This window comes from Rhinolophus sinicus, linkage group LG09 (genome assembly GCF_036562045.2).
Source record: "Rhinolophus sinicus isolate RSC01 linkage group LG09, ASM3656204v1, whole genome shotgun sequence".
NCBI lineage: Eukaryota > Metazoa > Chordata > Mammalia > Chiroptera > Rhinolophidae > Rhinolophus > Rhinolophus sinicus.
In genome coordinates, this window is record NC_133758.1 from 51,013,169 (window position 1) to 51,033,630 (window position 20,462).

The following is a 20,462-nucleotide window of genomic DNA, read 5'->3' on the forward strand; positions in this document are numbered from 1 at the left end:
TGAGACCAGTATGTTGCTATGGGTCCCAACCAGGCCCTGCTTCACTTAAAGTAAATATAACTTCTGGTTCAGCATAGTAGTTTAAGTTCACACATCTTCTCCTTTGCACTTAAGACTTCGGTAAAATGAAATAAAGGAATACAACTGGAACTAAACTCTAACAACAAAGAGAAAGAGAGGGAGGGATTATAATTGGAAAAATACCTAAAAAGAAAGATGGAGATACTTGCTATTTAGTAAACAGATTGGAAGAGACACCAAAACAATTTACAAGAAAGGAGGGGCAGGTTATGGTCGGATTAGGAGTGACCTTCCCAACTAAACCCCCAAAGAGTCTCCAGCCTCAAATTTGGCTTTTATAGGGTGTAGGGAGAGAAATAGATCTGAAAACAGCAACATTATTTGAAGACCTGTCTGTAGAATAGCTGCCTGACTTTATACCCTAGCCCCTCCCTCATTTTTCAGAAAAAGTTCCAAATAATCTAGGGAAAAAAATTGGAGAGATTCTCTCTAGAGAAATTGAAGGAAGTAACTGGAAAGAACCATTGGTGTGTTGTTACCGAGTCACGGGCTCTTCTATTCAGGGATTGCGGGGGTGGCAGTGTCACCAGTTTAATGACCAGACAAGCAATAAAAGCAGAACTAGTACCTTCAAAGAAAGAACAAAGTAAAATATCATGGAGGAAATCTTCAGGAAATAAATCTTTAAGAAAACTGATTTTATATTTTAGAGAAATTTGAGATAATATTACTTCTATATTATGAAAAACAGAGCAAGAAAGCATTTGCAAATTTAAAATTTGGAAAAATGATCAGGAGGGGCTAAAAATAATATTGGGATGTCATAGAATATAGAGCAGATGGATGGAAAATTTAATAGAAAAAAATAGATACTCCAGCAAAACATTAAAAAATAGGAAATTATCAAAAAACATAATAGAAGAAAATTTTCTAAAGCTGAGAAAAAGCCAAGAGTCTACAAAATGCTGAGCACAATTAATGAAAAAGACCTGTATCTAGACACATCCTCGTAAAATTTTACAACTGCCAAGGTAAAGAATATTCTAAAAGATTTCAGAAAGAGCAATAGAGTTCATGTACAAGGAATAAGAATCACACTGCCACATCAGACTGCTTTCTCATCAGTGCCGCTGGACCAAGCATTAAGTGGCCAATGGGAAAATTGTTTTGACCTGACAAGTTATTGATCAAGAATATGAATGTAAAAAACATTTTTAAACAGCAAGAACTCAAAGTGTACTTCTCACACACCATATTTTAAAGGTATAATCAAAGAGCAATCACACATAATAGAGCAGACCAAGAGAGAAAAAAACGGGTTGAAAGAAATGATAGCTTTAACTGGAATTGAATTAAGGATAATATAATAATAGGATGATAACTATGCAGGAAGCTGCTCTTTGTTCTTTTATGTGATGGTCAGCCAGCTGTGACCACAAGAGAGGCTCAGGAAACAAAGTTCATTGTATTCACAGGTCTCAGAGAGAGGTGTCACTGCATGCCACACAGGGTCACGGGAAGCCTCAGGATTTCGTCAAGTAGCAGAATAGAGGAGGGAGAGGAAAGTCTGGGCCCGAGCCTTCAATGGGGTTTCCACAGGAAATGTGAAGGAAGCAGAGTAAACAGTTTAGGAATGGCTAGTTTGAATAATTCCCGTGAGCTTTGGGCTTATAAGGGTAGTGTGGGGACAGAGCCAGGAATGCAGTTTCCAGGCTCTCACCCTCACGTGGAAAGGTGCTCTCTCGGGTAGTAAATGGCCATCAACTGTGATTGGATGGCCATCAGCTGTGGCTATTTGTCCGTCAGCTGTAACCAGTGAGCCATTGGCCACTAATATAACTGCCATGGCTACACTAGCAGAAAATGGGTACTAGCAAGAAGATGGTGGCTGAGCTAGCAAGAGTGGATTGCAGCTAGCAAGTGAGGTTGGTTGGCAGAGAGAAGTGGACGGCAGGTTGCGGATAGTATGGCTCCTGCTTCCTGTGTCTCCAACCCAGCCGCCAGTGAGACTGTGGGGACAGAGCCCCAGAGCGCAGTTTCCAGGCTCTCGGCCTCACATGGAAAGGTGCTGGCTCGGGTAGTAGATGGCAGTCAGCTGTGGCTAGTTGGCCATCAGCTGTAACCAGTTAGCCAATTAGCCCCTGATATAACTGCCGTGGCTGCGCTGGTGAGTTGAGTCAGGAGTCGAGTTGAGTGAGTTGGTCGGTTGGCAGGCAGAGAAGTGGACAGCAGGTTGCAGGTCATGTGACTCCACCCTCCAGTGAGACTATAGTGGTATGACTCCCCTACCTATGGCTCTGTTGGTGTTCCTTTTTGGCCTAGCCATATCCTGTGTTCTTAGGTGGGGAGAGGGACAAGAGACCCCGCAGGCCGCCTCACGTGACAAATGGCGGAGTGAGCAGGGTCTCCCACACGACAGAGACTATAGTGGTATGACTCCCCTATCTATGGCTCCATAAGTGTTCCTTTTTGGCCTCACCATGTCCTGCGTTCTTATGTGGGGAGCAGGAGCTGAGACCCCTCATGACACCCTGCATGACAGGTGGTCTTTAGTTGCCTGGTACCTGGCCTTGGGATGACTAAGACAGAGGAATATTGCATCCTGAGATGTATGAGCTGATAGAAAAGTTGTGGGTGTGCATTAGTCAGTCAATTTGCTAATCAAAGGTGTGCTAGCAGCTGAGCCCTTTGCTAGCTCCAAGAATTGGCTAGTTCCAAGAGGAGCAGTCTTGGCCCATCCAGACAGGTTTTTCCAAGATGTCAAAACATCATAATATACAGAAAATTAAAAATATAAATAATACAGAGGCCTAAGAGACAACTAGTCTGATTGAAGCAGTGAGAGATCTCTGAGAAGTGTATCTCTGAGAAAAAAATTAGTTCCATAGGATATCATGTCTATAATTGAGAAGCAGAGTAAATTTTCAACACTTGCTATAAGCTTGTTATCTATGGTCCACAAGAAAAAAAAAATTCCAAGAAAGTATTTGTCCATAAAGGAATTAAATATGGCAGTTCATTTGCTATTATGAAAATGTTCACATATAATTATGTGCAGAGAATAGCGCAATGAATTCCTGTATACCCATCACCAGCTTCAACAGTTATCAAGACTATGTCAATTGCGGGGTTGCTGGATGGCTCAGTTGGTTAAAGCGGGAGCTCTTAACAACAACGTTGCCAGTTCAATTCACGTTGAAAACGGCGACTGGACTTGGAGCTGAGCTGTGCCCTCCACAACTAGATTGAAGGACAGTGACTTCACTTGGAGCTGATGAGCCCTCAAGAGGCACACTGTTCCCCAACATTCCCCAATTAAAAAAAAAACACTGAATTAAAAAAAAGACTATGCCATCTGTCTTTTATTCCCCCCTTTTCTTTCTTTACGCAAAAGTAGTTAAAAGCAAATTACAGACCGTAAATAATTTTATCCCTGCATTCTTCAGTATCAATCTCTAAAAAAAAGCAGACATTTACTTTTTTAATCATAATGCCATTATGACACCTAACAAAATGAATAGTTTCTTGGCATAGTCTAACATTCAGTTTATGATCGAGTTTCTCTAGATGTCTCAAAAAATGTGTTTTTATAGTTGGTTTATTCAAATTGATCCAAACAAGGTCCTCGAATTGTATCTGGTTGTTGCATCTTTTAGTCCTCCTTTAATCCATAATGACCCCACCCTCCTTCTGCAATTTGACATATTGAAGAAATGGTATCAGTTTTCCTATAGAATATCCTACATTCAGGATTTGATTGTTTGCTTCCTTGAATTTTCATTTAACTTCTTCCTCTATCCTTCTGTATTTACAGTAATTTGAAGCTAATTGTAAAAGTTCGATTAGATTCAGGTGTAATATTTTCTGGCAAGAAGTCCTCATAGGTAATGCTATATGAATGTAGCATGGTTTTCAGTATTTTATGGAGTTCGAGGAAAAGTTCATTTTATCTTGAAATTAGAAATATTTTCCTTACTAATGACATTCATTGGACAAGGAAATCCTGACATACATCTGTTCTGCAGTGAACAATATTCATAGAGTCATATGAAGGGAACTGCTGTTTACTCGTTTTCAACCTTAGGAATCAACATATAGTAAGACAAGAAGATTTCATTGTGCATAGGCAACAGAATGTAGTTACCAAGTTTGTTGATGTGAAAGTTAGGAGCAGTTGAGGGAGGAGAAGTGGGAAAGAGGCCAGTATCCTTATCTGCAAATGAGAGAATTAAGAGATGTGGAATAAAAATTAAAAGTTTATGTAAGATTATAAAGGAAACAAATTACAGTATTAGAATAATGTAATTATTAGAAATATGGGAGATAGGGTTAGTATAAATGAACTTAATCACCATCTTTTATGTAAGTGGATTAATAGCTAATATCTAAAGATGTTTTTACTGCTACTTGTAAATTATTTTTATTTAAATTCTTGTAGAGGAAACCACCAGAGAAACTTAAGAGCAGACTTTTAAAATGACTGTGTCTGGGGAATGGAATTGGGAGGTGGAAATGGTGGAAAGGAATGTTGTTTTTCATTGTAAACTCTTCTGGACTATTTGTTGTTGTTTAACCATGCATATTCACTTAAGAAAATGGTAACTTTTTTTACCTAGTCTTAATTTCTACAATAAAATATGGTTTCATCGAATAACCCACTTTAATGTAGCCTTAGTTTTCAAATGTACGATGACAAGTCAGATATATAAAAGAATTAAGCATAGAGCAGAAAAATTCTTTGTGTTTAATAGTTGTAAACTGAGTGCATGATAGTGACTTCTGCCTTGGTAAATGAAATAGTATCGGAATTCTACACACTGAAAGGACTTGAAATGCTTGCCCTTCAATTGTTGCCATTTGTGGCCTGATTTTTGGCCTCCCTGACTGTCATGTGCAGAGCCAATTTCTTTAAAATGTTTAATATAATTAGTATTTAATCTTCTATGTAATGAGAGAATGCCACAAAATAGCAAACTATCTCAAGAAAATGATCATGAAAAGAAATGTAAACTCTATAGTCAATAAAGAAAAGCTCTCCAACAATGATAAAATTCAGGACAATGGTGAGATTCTTCCAGAAAGGTTTTATTAACTGATTTAAATTATGGGCGGCTAGTAACTTTCCAACCAGAAATTGATCCATTGTACATAATGAATATGGACAACTAAAGAATTTACAAAAATGTCAAAAGGTTACTTTTCCCTAACAGCATAGCCTTCACACAGCATTGAAAGATCAGATTTCATAGCTCACCAATCTTGAAAGAATGAAGAATTAGAAGAGTGCTTGAGGCAGGAAATGGAGGGTCAAAATCACCATTGCCTAGGAAGAGTCTCTTGGGATGATCTATTTGAATATAATGCTAATTAAAAAGAGAAGATAAAAGAAAATTTTGTAATGGTGCAATAGAAAAATATTACCTAGCAAGCATTTACTTCATGCTTACTGGTTTTAGTACAATGTATTGGGATTTAAATTAGAAATATTTTTGGCCTAAGTTTATTAAATGCACAAAACTCCAAAACAGATTTTTTCAAATGTAATGAAATGTTTGGTAATGAGCACCGGAGTTTCTTTAAAGTCTCAGTAGATTGAGTTTAGCTCTTCTAACCGTTGAACTCAATTGTTTACCTTTTCATCTCTGATTACTAGTTTTTATTCATTATAGAATCTGACAGAAGAATATATTATGTATATTTGTATAATACAAATATTCTAAGTATTATTTGCTTTTCAATGACACTTAAAGATTGTTTAGAGAATGTGATTATTAAAAAGAGCAGTGGACATGAAATCAGGCTGAATCATAATCTTGGCTCTAATCCTAAATTATATAACATTGGACAAATAATTTAACTTATCTGGGTCTATTTCCCCTTTACTGAACAAAGGAGTGTTATTTGATCATTTATTCCATGAACTCTGTCACACAATCTAAATCATAAAAGTTTAGGCATATTGAAAGATTTTACAAAGAACATGCACAGCCTTGTTATCCTCAGTTCTGGCCATGTTCCTTTTTTTTAAAATTCCCCTCCCCCCCCCCCAATTTATTTTTTAAGCCATTGTTGCTCAGTCTAGTTGTAGGACACAGCTCCCTGGCCCATGCTGGTATTATGAGCCTTGCGTTCCACCCGGGTGAGGCAGTCAGACGCAGGTCGTTGGTCAGTCGCTCACAGCAGCTCATGGCAGCTCTTGTCTGCTGCCGGCCACTCACACCTGCTGCCGGCCAGCACGGCCACCAGCCGCTCACAGTAGCACATGTCAGCCCACTGCAGCATGTGGCAGCTCACTCCAACCTCTGGCTGTTCACAGCAGCCCAGCTCCAGGGAGAGCCATTGTTCACAGTTTTAGCTGTAGAGGGCGCAGCTCACTGGCCCATGTGGGAATCGAACCGGTGACCTCGGCATTAGGAGCACGGCACTCCAACTGCCTGAGCCACCGGGACGCCCCTATTTATTTTTTTTTAACTTTTTTAATTTAAGTGTGTTTTTCCAGGACCCATCAGCTCCAAGTCAAGTAGTTGTTTCAATCTAATTGTGGAGGGCACGGCTCACAGTGACCCATGTGGGAATCAAACTGGTGGTCTTCGCTGTTAGGAGCAAGGCGCTCCAACCGCCTGAGCCACTGGGCTGCCCTGGCCATGTTCCTTAAACTCACAAAATATAGAAAATGCACAAGATGGTTTTTCTTTCTAAGTTTATAAAATATAGTAATTTATAAATTTCATCTAATTTTTCAAACTTTTAATCTGAGAAAGAAGAAAAACATCATCTTAGACCTAATAGATGCTAAACAAAAATGAAACATAATTTAGCTTTTAAAAATATAACGTTCACAAAAGGAAATCCAGAGAACTTTGTTCTTGTTTTTATTGCTGCTAAACAACCTACCCCAAAACATACTGGTTTAAATCAATAATGGTTATTTATTAGTTCACAAACCTGCATTTTGGGCATGATTTTTTGAGGGTAGCTCCTTTCTGCAACATGTAGCTCGAAAGCTGGGGCTGGTTAAACATTTTTTCAGCTCTCCGTTTTATAGCAAAATTTCTTGAAAAAGTTTTCTATGGTTACTATCTCTAATTCTCTACTGCCCTTTTCTCATTTAAAAAATTTTTTTTTAATATTTAAAGTAATTTCAAATGTAGAGAAAATTTGCCAGAAGGGTAAAAAGACTCCTGTATCTCCTCACGCTGATTCTCCTGTTATTAACATTAACAAATTTGCTCCATTTTTAGTACCCCTTGCTCTCTCCCTCTCCCTACACGTGCACGTGCAGACACACACGCACACTCTCACACTTAGATGTGTGTGGGAACACACACACACACACACACACACACACACCCCGATCATACATCTCTTTCGAACCTTTAGAAAGCAGGCTTTACACACGATGTCCCATTACTACTAACAGTCTGTATTTTCCAACAAGGATATTCTCCTACATACAACCCTGCAAATCAGAAAGCCAAAACTGGTACAATACTGCCGCCCAATCCACAAACCCCATTTATATTTTGCCAACTGTCTCAACAGTATCTCTTGTTCCTTTCTGGTCAGGATCCTATCCATTTAGTTGTCCTGTCTCTTCAGACTCATTCAATCTGAAAGAGTCCCTTAGTCTTTCCCTTGACAGTTTTAATGAGTATAGACTTTACATCATTTCGATGACCCTCAGTGTTGATCCACCTGATGTTGACTAATGACCATACTTAAGTCACACATTCTTGGTAACCACATCACTGAAATGAAGCTGTGCAGTACATCAGGGGATATACAATACAACATCAAACTTTCCCATAATTGGTGATGTTAACCTTGATCTCCTAGTCAGATTTTTCTCTGCCAGATTTTTCCACATTAACCCCTTTGTAATTGATTAGTATTTTGTAGAGAGTTTTCCAAGAGTACATCAATATGTTCATCAAACCTCTACCCACTAGCCTTAGCATCCATTAATAACTCCCACCTGAATCAAATACCTCTATTATGGTTGCCAAATGGTGATTTTATATTTCCTTCATTCCTTCTACGTTTATCAGTTGGCACTCTAGTAAAAGGAAGAGCTTTCCATTGTCCTCCATGTACTAATTAATTTATCTATCATATAAGGACTCAACAGTTTCTATTTTATTCACCTGGTGGTATTCTATAACTATCATTATTTATTTTAATGTTAAAAATGATTTGGCCAGTGGGAGCCCCTTCAGGTTGTCTCCTGTGTTTTTTCAGCATGTCCCATTATTCCTTACTTTCTGGCACAAAAAGGTATTCCAGGGTCATTTTATACTTTCCTTGGCCCAGCCCTGGAATCAGTCTTTTCTTCAAGGAGCTCTAGTTCCCCGTAGTGGAGGATAGGAATTAGAAAACAAGATCTGGGCACTCAGTGTGCTTGAAGCTACTGAGGTGTCATCACTTTTAGGCCCTCTCAGCAAAAAAGGCTAGGAAAATATCTATGTATAATGCTAATGTTAGAGCTTTGAATGCAGGATAGTAACTAACAATAGCTCATGACATTTCAGTCAGTGAGAAATATAAACTTATTCTCTTTGTCCCCCTCCCCCAGGTATGTGTAATCCTCGAAATTATAGTGACACGCCTCCAACTTCAAAGAGCACAGTGGAGGAGCTTCATGAGCCAATCCCTTCTCTCTTCCGGGCACTCACAGAAGGAGACACTCAGTTGAACTGGAACATCGTTTCCTTCCCTGTTGCAGAAGAACTTTCACATCATGAGAATCTGGTTTCATTTTTAGAGACTGTGAACCAGCCACACCACCAAAATGTGTCTGTTCCCAGCAATAACGTTCACGCACCTTATTCCAGTGACAAAGGTAACTGCCAACAGTTGACTTTTTCTATCCTGCCCCCTCACTTTCTATGTGGTCTGTGAAGCCTATATTGAGATTAGAGTTTTAGAACAGCTTTTTGGTTTTGAGTTTGTATAGTCTTAAGTAAATTCTGGACTCTAATAACCCCAATCCCTGAGTAGATCAGGATGCATGTCAAACATATTATGGCAACTCCTTCATACCGTCAGTGATAGAGGCTATATTGGAAGATAGATACATGGTCCTAATTTTGATATTTATTTGTGTTAGACTTTAATTATTCTTTTCATAAGACACCAACAATGCTGCTTACCTAATATTAGGTTGGTGCAAAAGTAATTGTGATTTAAAAGGTTGAAAATAATTGCAAAAACCACAATTACTTTTGCACCAACCTAATACAATATTGTTCACTGTCAGATAACATTCAAAGTATCCTAGGAAGTCAGGTTTTTATAATAGCATTGGTACCACAAATGATGCAAGGTCATCAGCTAAATTTCTTTATGAGTAAGGTGGTATTATAGACATCTAATGTCCAGGTATAAACTAACAACATCCAGTTCTCTGCAAATGAGTACTGTTCGTCAAAAGGGAAACTAAATGAGAGAATGACTTACATAACTTTGAGGAACATATTAAAGAACATTTATTAGTGAGGATAGATCATACCTTAATTTTGGAATGTAAAAGGCATATAACTTTTATAAAGTCTGTGATATTTTCAAATAAAAGGCTCTACACAATTTTACTTTGGAAAAATAAGGCAATTATGAAAATTACAGTTATTTCTTAAAATAGATGAATTATGCATTAACAGTATAATTTGTACTCTTTTTTAATTTGTTTTTTTGTTTGTTTGTTTTGCCTTCCATTACAATCCTAGGTATCTAAAATAGTATGAACTTTGGCCATCAATAGTAAAAGCAAAATGGCTTTTGCTAATCATGCTCAAATAATAATTCTTTTTTAAAATAAGTTGATTTCAGAGATTTTAACTTTTATGAAGGAAATGCAAATTGACATATTTGTACATAAATATCCAGGTGTAACTCAGCTTCGTTTTCACTTCAGATTGCCTTACACAAATATTTTTATAGTGAAAAGTCACAGTTTTGCTATTGAGTGCCATACATTGTGTTGTGACTCATTGTTTCTTCTGAGCTAATCAGCAAGGATGTGAGCAGGCAGGGGCGCTGCACAAAGTACGGAACGCTCATGGACGTGCGCGTCGTCCTGCACAGGGGCCATGCTAACCTTCTCTGTATCTTTCCAGTTTTAGTATATGTGCTGCCAAAGCAAGCACTCAAAGTAAGAATTCCTATTTCCTTTTAAGTTAAAATACTTTATAAGACAAATTCTGCATCTTGAAAACATCATAAATGAATGGAATGTGTCTTGCTACCATTTTACCCATGATTATAATGTAAATAATCAACATAATAGATGTTAAATAATAATTCATAAATTTTTCTCAAAGATTATTTCAATTCATGAAATAATAAGTAGGAAGTTAATTCCTGGAAACACCAACTGTCCTTCAAGACAAAGCTAAAGTTTCTCCTCTGTGACACCTTCCTTAGGTGTCCCTTCTTCCCTCAGGTAGAGTTAACCACTTCCTACTCCTCCCACATTTACAGTTGTTTGTTGTCTGTTTTTAACTTATAGTTCTGCCATTTTCTACTTAATTCCTCGAATTCTCTGATTACTCTTTGAGTCCCTAATGGCTATTCCCTAGTAGGTGTACAATAAATTCTAGTTGAATAAATAATGAGGTGAGTTTCGTAGGTACCAATCACTTGGAGATTTAAATGCTCCCTCATCCTGCTTACTGTTAACCCCTGTAGTCCGCCTGGTCTGGTGTCCCTCTTTAACCAGATCCCATCTTCTGTACTCAGTGGTGGTTCTCCTGTCTTCTCATGCCAAGCTCACTGCAGTGGACTGGTCTCCACTCCATCCTTGTGCACACTCCACCCATCTCCTTGTGACTTTCCTTATGTCGCTACCTGGTAGCTTTGCGTTCTTCCTAATACACATCCAGTTTTTTTCCATTAAGCCTTCCCTTACTATTCATACCCCGATGATCTATCAGTTCTATAAATGGCTCTGTAAAATAACTTAACATTTAGTCATATATATTCGATATTAATGGATTTTATTGTCCTTTATTTCATGTACCCTGTCCTCCTAACTGGGTAGTCATATGGGGTTAAGCACCAGGAGAACTGAAAATTGAAACAATCAAAAGTGTTTGCCTTAGAAAGCAGGACTAGAATTGTTATTAATAAGAAGAGTATTTTCTAATAGCTAATGCTGAATTGTGCCAAGCTTTGCTAACTACTTAGCATCATGTGACTTAAGTTTGTTTTATGTTATCGTAAATTCTCTGTATAACTTTAGAACAGTATTTTTCACACTTCTTTTAGCTGGAGAATTCTATCCTCATAGGACATCTTGTCAGAAATGCACAGCTTAAAAACCACAGTTCTGACAAACAGCAAATGTAGTTAAGCCCACTAATCTAACATTCATATCAAAGTCTGAAATCTGATAAAGTGACTAAGTAAGCCCTTTGTGTTCTTCAGCTGGAGTGGGAGACTCTGGCTTCCTTCTCAGTGTAGTTAATAAGTGTGATCTCTTTTCCTATACTTTATCCATTGTCCGGTGTAGACTAGCCAAAAAATCTAAGATAAATAACTGTTAATAATAGTCAGCTAGGTACTAACGTATTTCATACTTTTCTTATTTCTTGCTCTGAATCTTAATTTTTTATTTTTCAGAACACATGTGTACTGTGGTTTATTTTGATGACTGCATGTCCATACATCAGTGTAAAATATCCTGTGAGTCCATGGGGGCATCCAAATACCGCTGGTTCCATAACGCCTGCTGCGAGTGTATTGGTCCAGAATGTATCGACTATGGTAGTAAAACTGTCAAATGCATGAACTGCATGTTTTAAAGAAGGAAAAGAAGTGCAAACCAAAGCAATTCAGTCACTAAGAAAGGTATGAGAAACTATTCCCTGAGGTCTACTGGTTGCATCATAATGCTTGCAGGTTAAGAAGATGTAAAGAATTTGAAGTTACTTCTGAAATATGACAAATCCAGCAATGTGTTAAATTATGATTATAACTGCTCTTACTGATTTTACCATCTGCTAGCAATAAGCCCTTTCTTCTAAATACATGTGCAACTTTGGTTGTATTAGAAGCACGTGCATAGAGAATACCTCGAAAGACCTGAGGTTTCTAACATAAAGACTGATATCATTTTCTTCGAGCATTCCAAAAGACTTTTATTTTGGAAGTGTTAGAGTATGTTAACATAAGTCAGGATTTCTTCATGTGCTCCTCTTAGGACACTGAGTTTTAATAGTTGTATGCCATTCTTCACTGTGCCTTGTATTGTTTATTTGTTCTATAGAGTAGATATCCAATATATCTCCCTGAGGACTCATTAAAATCACCAAAAAAAGTTTAATTTCAAACCTTTTTATGTGGTTTTGGAAAGTAAATTCTTACTATATTTTACAATTTAAAATTTTTACCTAGTAGAATCCATCCTATAATACACATACTGACAAAGCTTTAAGGAAAGTTTCTCCTTCTTTTCCATCCCCTTGCCCAAAGTGCTGATGTAGGTAGTGATGAAGAATCTTTATCAAGAATTTTGGAGCACACCTGTGAGACTGTGTTAACTATACGGCTAGCATAAACAGTTAGGAAGTTAAAGCATTTCTCTGACTTAAGGTACCAGCTTAAAGAGCACTAGGATTGGGAAACAACTGCCAAGTCAGACTCCATGTAGAGCAGCAGGGAAACAACTCGTCCCTTGTACAGAAGTGGCATAGCTGAAAGTGGAGGCCATGCTCACTGGACAGTGAAAAGTAAGCCCACTCAGCCTCAGCGCACAGAATGACCTTCCCCCGCAGATAAATGACAGGAGGGGCTAAAGAAGAGAATTTACCATATGAACTGGGAAGGTTGAAAATTCTGAGGATTCTAACAGGAAACAAACTTAAAACTATTTACATTAATTATTTTGTTACTTTATAATCTTTCCTTTAAATTTACATCTGGACCAAATGTTTTTAAACAAGTGTAATCATACAATAGGTTAAGATTATGAAACCAAAAAAGATCTCTGTTCAAGATGATGTTAACTTCAAATACACTACAGAATATTTTGTCAGCTTTTTATATAATGTTTCTATAAAGATAAGCTTAAATACTATGTGCCTTTCATAGTAATAAAATCATAATCTTCAAGCATGCCTCTAAAACATAAAGATTTATATTACAGAGACTCTACAAAATTATTGATTTCTCAAATAGGACATATTTGATTTCATGTAACATTTTAGGAGTACCTCTATATGTCTAAATATTTTAGTACATAAAAATAGGTAATGCTCTTAGACTTTGTATTTGTATTCACTTTCAGAACAGTAGTTAAAGATCATATGTAATACGTGATTATCATAAAATTTGAAGACTTGATACCTTTCCTGCTCTTTCAGATAACGATAATGAATACTCAAGGTACTTTAGCTTTTTAAAAAGTTGCAACTTAGCTTATGGATACATTTTTTTAATAGGAAAACATTGGGATATCCTTTTCTTACTTTTACCTAGAATGCCTCTGTTTAAAAGTGCCTTGAAAACATTTTAGTTCCCCTTCTTCATTAACTCTCAAAAAGTTGAAGGTTTTCTTGAACTTCAGAACATTTTAAATGAATCTGTAGCCAGCTGGTTCATTTCAACTTGACAGTTTTTCAAAGTAATTTCATATTTACCTATGAATAGAGGAATGCTTCTGTGTCTATTGACCACATGCTTAATGTTTCCTTAAATACACCAACAAATTCCATTTATCATCTTTTTTTGGCCTTCGTTATTATGTTTTAAAATGTACTATCTCTTTTGCCCCCTACATGGGGAGGATAATTTCTTCAACCATATTATGTTTTAACTGATTTTTTTTACTTCTGCATTCCCAATACAAATTATCCCAAAATGTAATGGTCTTTTATATTCAAATTTTGCTTGATTTTCTGGTTTATAAAGGTGTTGAAAGAGCTCACCTGAAAGATTCCATTTCAGGTTTTAAATAACAGTATTTTTCCAAATTAAAAGTGTAACATTTGGGAAGCGAGTAGCCCCACTAAAATTTAGATGTCTGGTACCACTCTAAACACAATTCACTTCTATATATTACCTCTGATAAAATAAAATTTTTAAAAAATTTGTTTGTAAATAAAAAATTAGGTTCTTACCTTTTTTATAACTAGATTTTAAAAAACACTAAATTTTAAATCAGTAGGTATTATAAAAGTCATAAAAGTTTCTTTCCTATAGTAAGACATGTCCTTGCTAGCAAGTTTTTCTGCCCCCCACCCGTAACGTCTTTGTTATTACTGAAACTATAGTAGTTCCAAATCAAATGGTAATTCAAATAAAGTAAGTCTTTGTTTACATAGAATGCTATAAAGGAAAAGGCTTCATTTAGAAATATGATTTCTAAGGTTTCAGAAAACAAAATTGATGAAATGTTAGAATATTTGAACAATTATTTGTAAATCATAGTAGCATTAAAATGGAGAAAAGAAACAAAAACGTCTGAAAAATGAGGTAAATATATAAATAAGCCACATATAAAGGTTGTTTTTATGAAAGCCTCTTTGAAGATTTTTTAATCTATTCTGCATTCCCATGAGTCTATGTTTATTGTATTTTACATGATCTACAATATATAAAATTATGTTTTTTTCCCTTTGGTTGCCCCTATAAACAAACAAAAAAAGATTTTAATAAAAAATCAAAATGAGTATGTCATGTTTTCTGTTAACTTCAGCATAGAACATCTAAGTAAGTTTGACGTTTCTATCTAGTGAAGTTATTGCTTAAAGAATCAGACAAAGCCTGTCCTCTTCTCGCTGCATGTCCCTACAAATTTTGTTGAAACAAAGAATTTGTAGCAGTTTGTTCTCTGCTTTTCCAAAATATGCTTTATTCCAATATGGAGGAAACTTTAAAATGAAATAATTAGCCATTGTCCTTGTTCTGTTGGTCTTGTGATGCCAACTATCCTCAGAAAAACGATGTGGTGGTTGGAAAGAGTTACCGAAAGATCAAGGCAGGAAATAACTACCAGCTTTCCCATAGAAATCCTCACAGGATGATATTATTAACATTGAGATCCATCGGCTGTACACTCACGGTAAAATCAACATTGATTCACAGTATCTACATTTTCACAGCCTAATGGATGGGGGATCTAGAGAGTGAAAAATTCAAGAGAACAGGTTGGCAGCCTGAGTGACTTAAAGGGAATGACAGATCTGAGGAATTCAGGGGTGTAGAATTAGTTTCAAGAAAGATAGTACATTTGATTAGGAAAGTTGTTCTTTTGCTGAAGGTGTTCCATGGTAGTCAGACATGTGTATTTGAGAGACAGAAGGTCAATCTGAGGATGCAGAGAGGAAATACCTCTAAGCTCGAAAAGTCTGTAGGCATCAGACAGCAGCCACCAAGGCGCCAAGGTGTGCTGGCTCCATCAGGCTGCTCCGTCCCCTGGCGTGTTTGGAGCTCCTAAACCCATAGACACGCCCTTAGCTTGTGGGTGTTAGGTGTTATGACTGAGACCTTTTATAATAGGTTTTTCCTAGCCAATAATAAATAAATTCATTTCACATTCTTTTACTTTGAAGCCTGTGCTGGAAGGATGAAGTCAGCAATAATTCCAAGGTCTCTTGAGATGCAATTCTCAGTGCAGAAGCAAAGAGAAAAAGATTTCTGCCCTCCCACATTGGTGCTGTGACTCAGAGTGAAGCCTGGAAAGGTACAGAAACCCCGCCAGTCTCCACCACAGAAATTTCCTCAGTTAATTGAAGGTAGCCACTGAAGTTAGACACAATCATTCTAAATATCTTTAGGGTAAAAATGATTGTGTCTCCTGCCCTCCTAATTTCCCTGGTCTGCGCTGCAGCCATAATTGTGTGCAGGTCTTACTGCCCCAACCCTAGTTCCAGTTCTGAGCAAATAACATGGCCTTTGTGCTCCTTGGCCTCAGAGGATTTGAGTTACTCAGTAGGAAGTAAAAACAACACAGACAACCTGCCTTTTGTTTTCCAGAAGCCTCACAGCTCCAGGGCATTTGGGAGGGGGTGGGGCAGTGCCTTTGGAGCCCTGAGAGAGAAGACAGGAGGAAGTGTGGATCTCCCAGACTGTGGGGACTGCCCCAAAGCTCAGCATGCTCTAGAAGAAGGTAGAACTCCAATCTCATGAGGAGGCCTCGCTCCCAAGCCTGCAGCTGCCTTTTTCTAGAAGTTTTAACTTAATATTAGCAGCCCAACTCAGCACCCGTTGTTCAGACTTGCCTCTAGGATTATGTGAGACCCAGGCAAGATAGGTGACAGAGCCTCTCTCATGGCAGACATTGGATGGGTTGAGGCTCAGGGTCAGATTTTATTTGATTTAAAGAAAACAGTGAGGTGTGGAATGTTGTACCGCTGTGTGGGGACAGAGCCCCAGAAAGTAGTTTACAGGCTCTCGGCCTCACGTGGAAGGGTGCTGGCTCGGGTGGTGAATGGCCGTCGGCTGTGGCTGATTGGCCGTTGGCTGTGGCTGGTTAGCCAATTGGCTGCTGGTATTACTGCTGCGACTACAGAGGACTGCCGAGGAGAGCGGAAGAGGAGGGCCGAAGAGAGCAGAAGAGGAGAGCGGAGAGAGTGGAGGAGAGTCGTCGGTCGGTCGGTTGGCGGAAAGGCAGATGGCAGGTCATGCGTCCGGTGGGCCCAGCCTCCAGTGAAACCATAGTGGTATGACTCCCCTACCTATGGCTCCATGGGTGTTCCTTTTCGGCCTCACCATATCCTGCGTTCTTGTGTGGGGAGCGGGAGCAGAGACCCCGCAGGCCGCCCCACCTGAAAGATGGCGCGGCGAGAAGGCCTCCGCGCACGACAAATGGTGCAGCGAGCAGGGTCTCCCGCACGACACGCTGGGTTTGATGAAGCTCTATTCCTATTCCTAGCCTTATCAATTCACATCCTGGGCCACCGCAGTTCTCATACTACCTTCTCTCTTCCTTTCACTTCCTGGCTGCTGGCTGTGCTCTCCCTAGAACACCAAGTTCATTCCACCCTCGGATTGTGCATGCGTTGTTTCCTCAGCTGTGTCTGCTTTTTATGCAGATTTTGGTTTCTTGTTCTTTTTTAGGTCTCAGCTGAAATATCATCTCCACCGCCATTTCTAAAGACTTCTAAAGTAGCAGCCCTTCCCTCCATCATCCCAATCCTATTGCCCTATTTTATTTTTTTAATAGGTAACTCTCCAAAAGTATTTATTAGTTACTTCTTTATCATCCTTTCTCTGGTAGCATGTGAAGCCCATGAGAGCAGGGACCTTGTTTCTCTTGCTTATCACTGCCGTAAACACAGTTCCCCAGAATCCTAAAGTGTGTGACATGTGGCAGGCACAAACTGTTATGGATGAGTGAGCCCATGTCCTCAGCAGGCCTTTCAGGCCCCCGCCGTACAGTCCTGCTCAGCGCCAGGCCCATCTCAGACCTCTTCACTTCACAGTCCGATTGCAGTCTCACTGAGCGGCGTCAGCCCCCCTGGAAATGTCGTTTCTTCAGTACGGGACGCTCTTCCCTCTGTGTCCACCCCTCATCTCTTTCGCTGACCCACTCATGAAGGCCTCAACTTAGCCTTAATTTTAGTGGAAAGAAAAAGTTTACAAATATTTTTATCTAACGACAGTTAACTAACTATATATCTAACAATCACTTTTTTAGGGCCCTCATTCAATGCTAGCTTAGTACTTAAACAGCCAATGAATTAAATTCACTAATAAGGTGAACCTATTGAAAGTTCCAATTCTGCCATAAACTTAGGAAGTTTGCAACTTAAAATCAAGTCTAACGAAATTTCTCAATTACATACTTTAAATTGGATTTATGAGGCTGTGCTCTAATAAGCCACATCCTTTACAGCGTTCAAATATGCCAACTCTTCACACAAACACTGATAATATGGTTTTGATGCCCTTATCCTAAATCCTCTAAATCTTTCCAAGGCTGGAAAACAGGCTCCAATTAAGCAAGACAGTTAACTGTGGTTTCTTATGACGTCTGTAAAAATGGATACCAGAGAACTGATAAAACCGATAGAAAACGGATAGAGGCCAAATTAGAAGAAGACTTGAGCCGAGATTTAGCCTGACATGCCTCCACAAACACAGCCTGAAGAAAGGCCTGCCCCTGGAGGAGCAGGACAAAATATGTATTCTGTATGGACAGCTGACTACCAAAAGGAAGAACATGCCCAGTTTTTGCCTAAATTTGCCAGTCAAGTTATTCCTCTGTCCCCCACCCTCCAGGGGTTGTAGGGCAGAGGAAAATGCAGGGCAGAGAAAAGCCTAGAGGTTTTTTTCTAAATGATTTCCCACGCAGGAAAGAAACATCAGGGTTAGGGGAAAAGTGTTCTCAACAGGTAGCCCCATAAACCAGTCCTTTAGGTCCAAATTAAATACACTCCTGTTACCTACATCCCCCTACATCCTAGAGTAGTCTGCATGTCCCACCTAGGTTAATGACTGAATTGGACTTTGCATATCTTTGGCTGTTAAGATATGTTTTTGTCTTTTTCTCTATGTACCCTTTGGTGAAATCATAAAGAATGGAAATGTCTTTTGGAAAAATTCTCAAGAACTTTGAACCTGATTGAATCTTGCATCTTTTCATGTTCCAAAGATCATACAACTCTTTAAAAATGATGTCATATAGGATTTGGGTTATCTCAGATGGCTTTGACTAACTAGCGGCACAACGTTGGGGTCTTTCTATAGCTAAGGATTTTGCCAGAGTAGCAGTCTGATGTATTTGATTTTAGTGGTTAAACTTTTATGTCTAGTTCATTCATGATGGTCTATTTCACGTGTTTTACACTTTTGGAGTGTAAGCATGTGTTCAACAGGACTGTGTGCCATTCCTAAGGGACCTGGATTGTGGATATGTACTGGCTGGGAATCTTTTTATTTGCATCTGCAGCTGCTCCAGGGTGTTACCAACTCAGAAACCCTGATGTGAAATTCTTGGCTTACAGGAAGAAGTATTTGAACTTGAGTACAACAGTAGTAGACATTTGAACTCCAGAGCAATATGAAGGTTCACTCATGATCATGAACTGTAAGAGAGACATGTGCCCCGTTCAGAGCCCAGACCAACACCAGCAATGGTCCTTTTTTCCCCCATTGTCAGAGGGAGAGTTTTTTCCAATTCGTATTTTTTTGGGACTCTTGAAAGTGTCTTGGCTTCCTGGGCGGTTGGGGAGGGCCTCTAAACTATAATCCCTACTTTGTGAGCGCAGACACCTTATCCTCCGTCTTCCTCTTGCCTCATTTAAGTTAAAAGTCTCTTGGTTACTGAGATGAGCTAAAACCCCCAGGGCAGGAATAACAGCTGTGCCAGCCTGGCTTTTAGCTTCAGCATCAGGTTTTTGGTGTTTTTGTTTTTTTTCTTTTTCTTTTCTTGACCTGGGGAATTTCTTTAATTTTTCATAAGCTCAGCTGTACATTTTTAAAAAGATTGGTTATGTTTTATCAGCATTTCTTGTTATTTTTTATCTGGAGTTTTTTTCCAAGCTGAAAAATCGCTGGGGATTGAGGTCTGAACATTTACTTTTCATTATAAAAATGTACATATAAGCAAAATTGAGGATTCAGAGAAGAATAGTGTCAAAAATTCAAATGTGTAGTAGACATTAACTGGGCTAACTTCTCGCTGTGATCTCTCGGTGGTCTCCTCTGCATTGTAATTACCCTGTATTCCAGTCACAGCTGATTGATCCTGTGAACAAGACACCTGACCTGAGCTAGGATAGCCCAGCTCTAGCTTAAGAATTTGGAACTTGAAGGTAGTGACCCACAACCCACTCACACTGATGGCGCCACTCTGGAGAGAAGTTCTACCAATGAAATTCTCTGGAGTTGACCTACTCCCTGCCCTTTCCAATTTGATTCCTTTGATTCTTAGAGCTACTACCCCCAACAACCTTCCAGTTAAATGCTTTGTCTTGCTTAAGAATCTATTTTTGTTGTTTGCACCAATACTAAATTGCTTACAAAGTACATGTAAAATCAGGTTAAGGATATTAAAACATGTTATGAATGGTATAGTAATTAAAACAGTGTGGCACTGGCATATTAACAGATATATCTATATCTGGTATAAATAAGTCCAGAAATAGTTCCAAATGCATAAAACGTGAAGTATAAGATAAAGGTGGTTTATATACCAATGGGGAATTTTTATTAAATAAACGTGGAAACAACTGGATAACTGTCTTTGTCAGTTTGGGCGGCTATAACAAATACCGTAGACTGGAAGGCATAAAAAACAAACACTTATTTTCTCACAATTCTGGAGACTGGAAGTCTGAGAACAGCATGCCAATATGGTCAGGTTCTTGGCAAGGGCCCTCTTCCTGGGTATGTACTCACCTGGTCTTTCTTTGGTGTGCACACACAGAGGAAGTAATCTTCTGTCCCTTTAAGAAGAGCATCTAGTGGGGGTTCCGGAAAAATGGCGGAGTGAGGTGAGC

General features: G+C 38.6%; 1 protein-coding gene and 1 non-coding gene across 4 annotated transcripts in view; one reads left to right on the plus strand and one right to left on the minus strand.

Moving 5' to 3' along the window:
- TWSG1 (twisted gastrulation BMP signaling modulator 1) overlaps positions 1-14,687 on the plus strand; it is a 63,472-nt gene extending 48,785 nt beyond the window's left edge. For all 3 annotated transcript variants that reach the window (XM_019712610.2, XM_019712612.2, XM_019712611.2), the window contains exons 4-5: positions 8,594-8,860; positions 11,638-14,687. In XM_019712610.2, coding sequence (XP_019568169.1) covers positions 8,594-8,860; positions 11,638-11,819 — 449 coding nt within the window. In that variant the 3' untranslated portion in view covers positions 11,820-14,687. The remainder of the gene's footprint in view (positions 1-8,593; positions 8,861-11,637) is intronic.
- LOC141567062 (U6 spliceosomal RNA) lies at positions 10,058-10,163 on the minus strand. The gene has a single exon (XR_012489458.1). It is a non-coding gene; the product is annotated as a U6 spliceosomal RNA (small nuclear RNA).
- Positions 14,688-20,462: the final 5,775 nt, after the last annotated feature.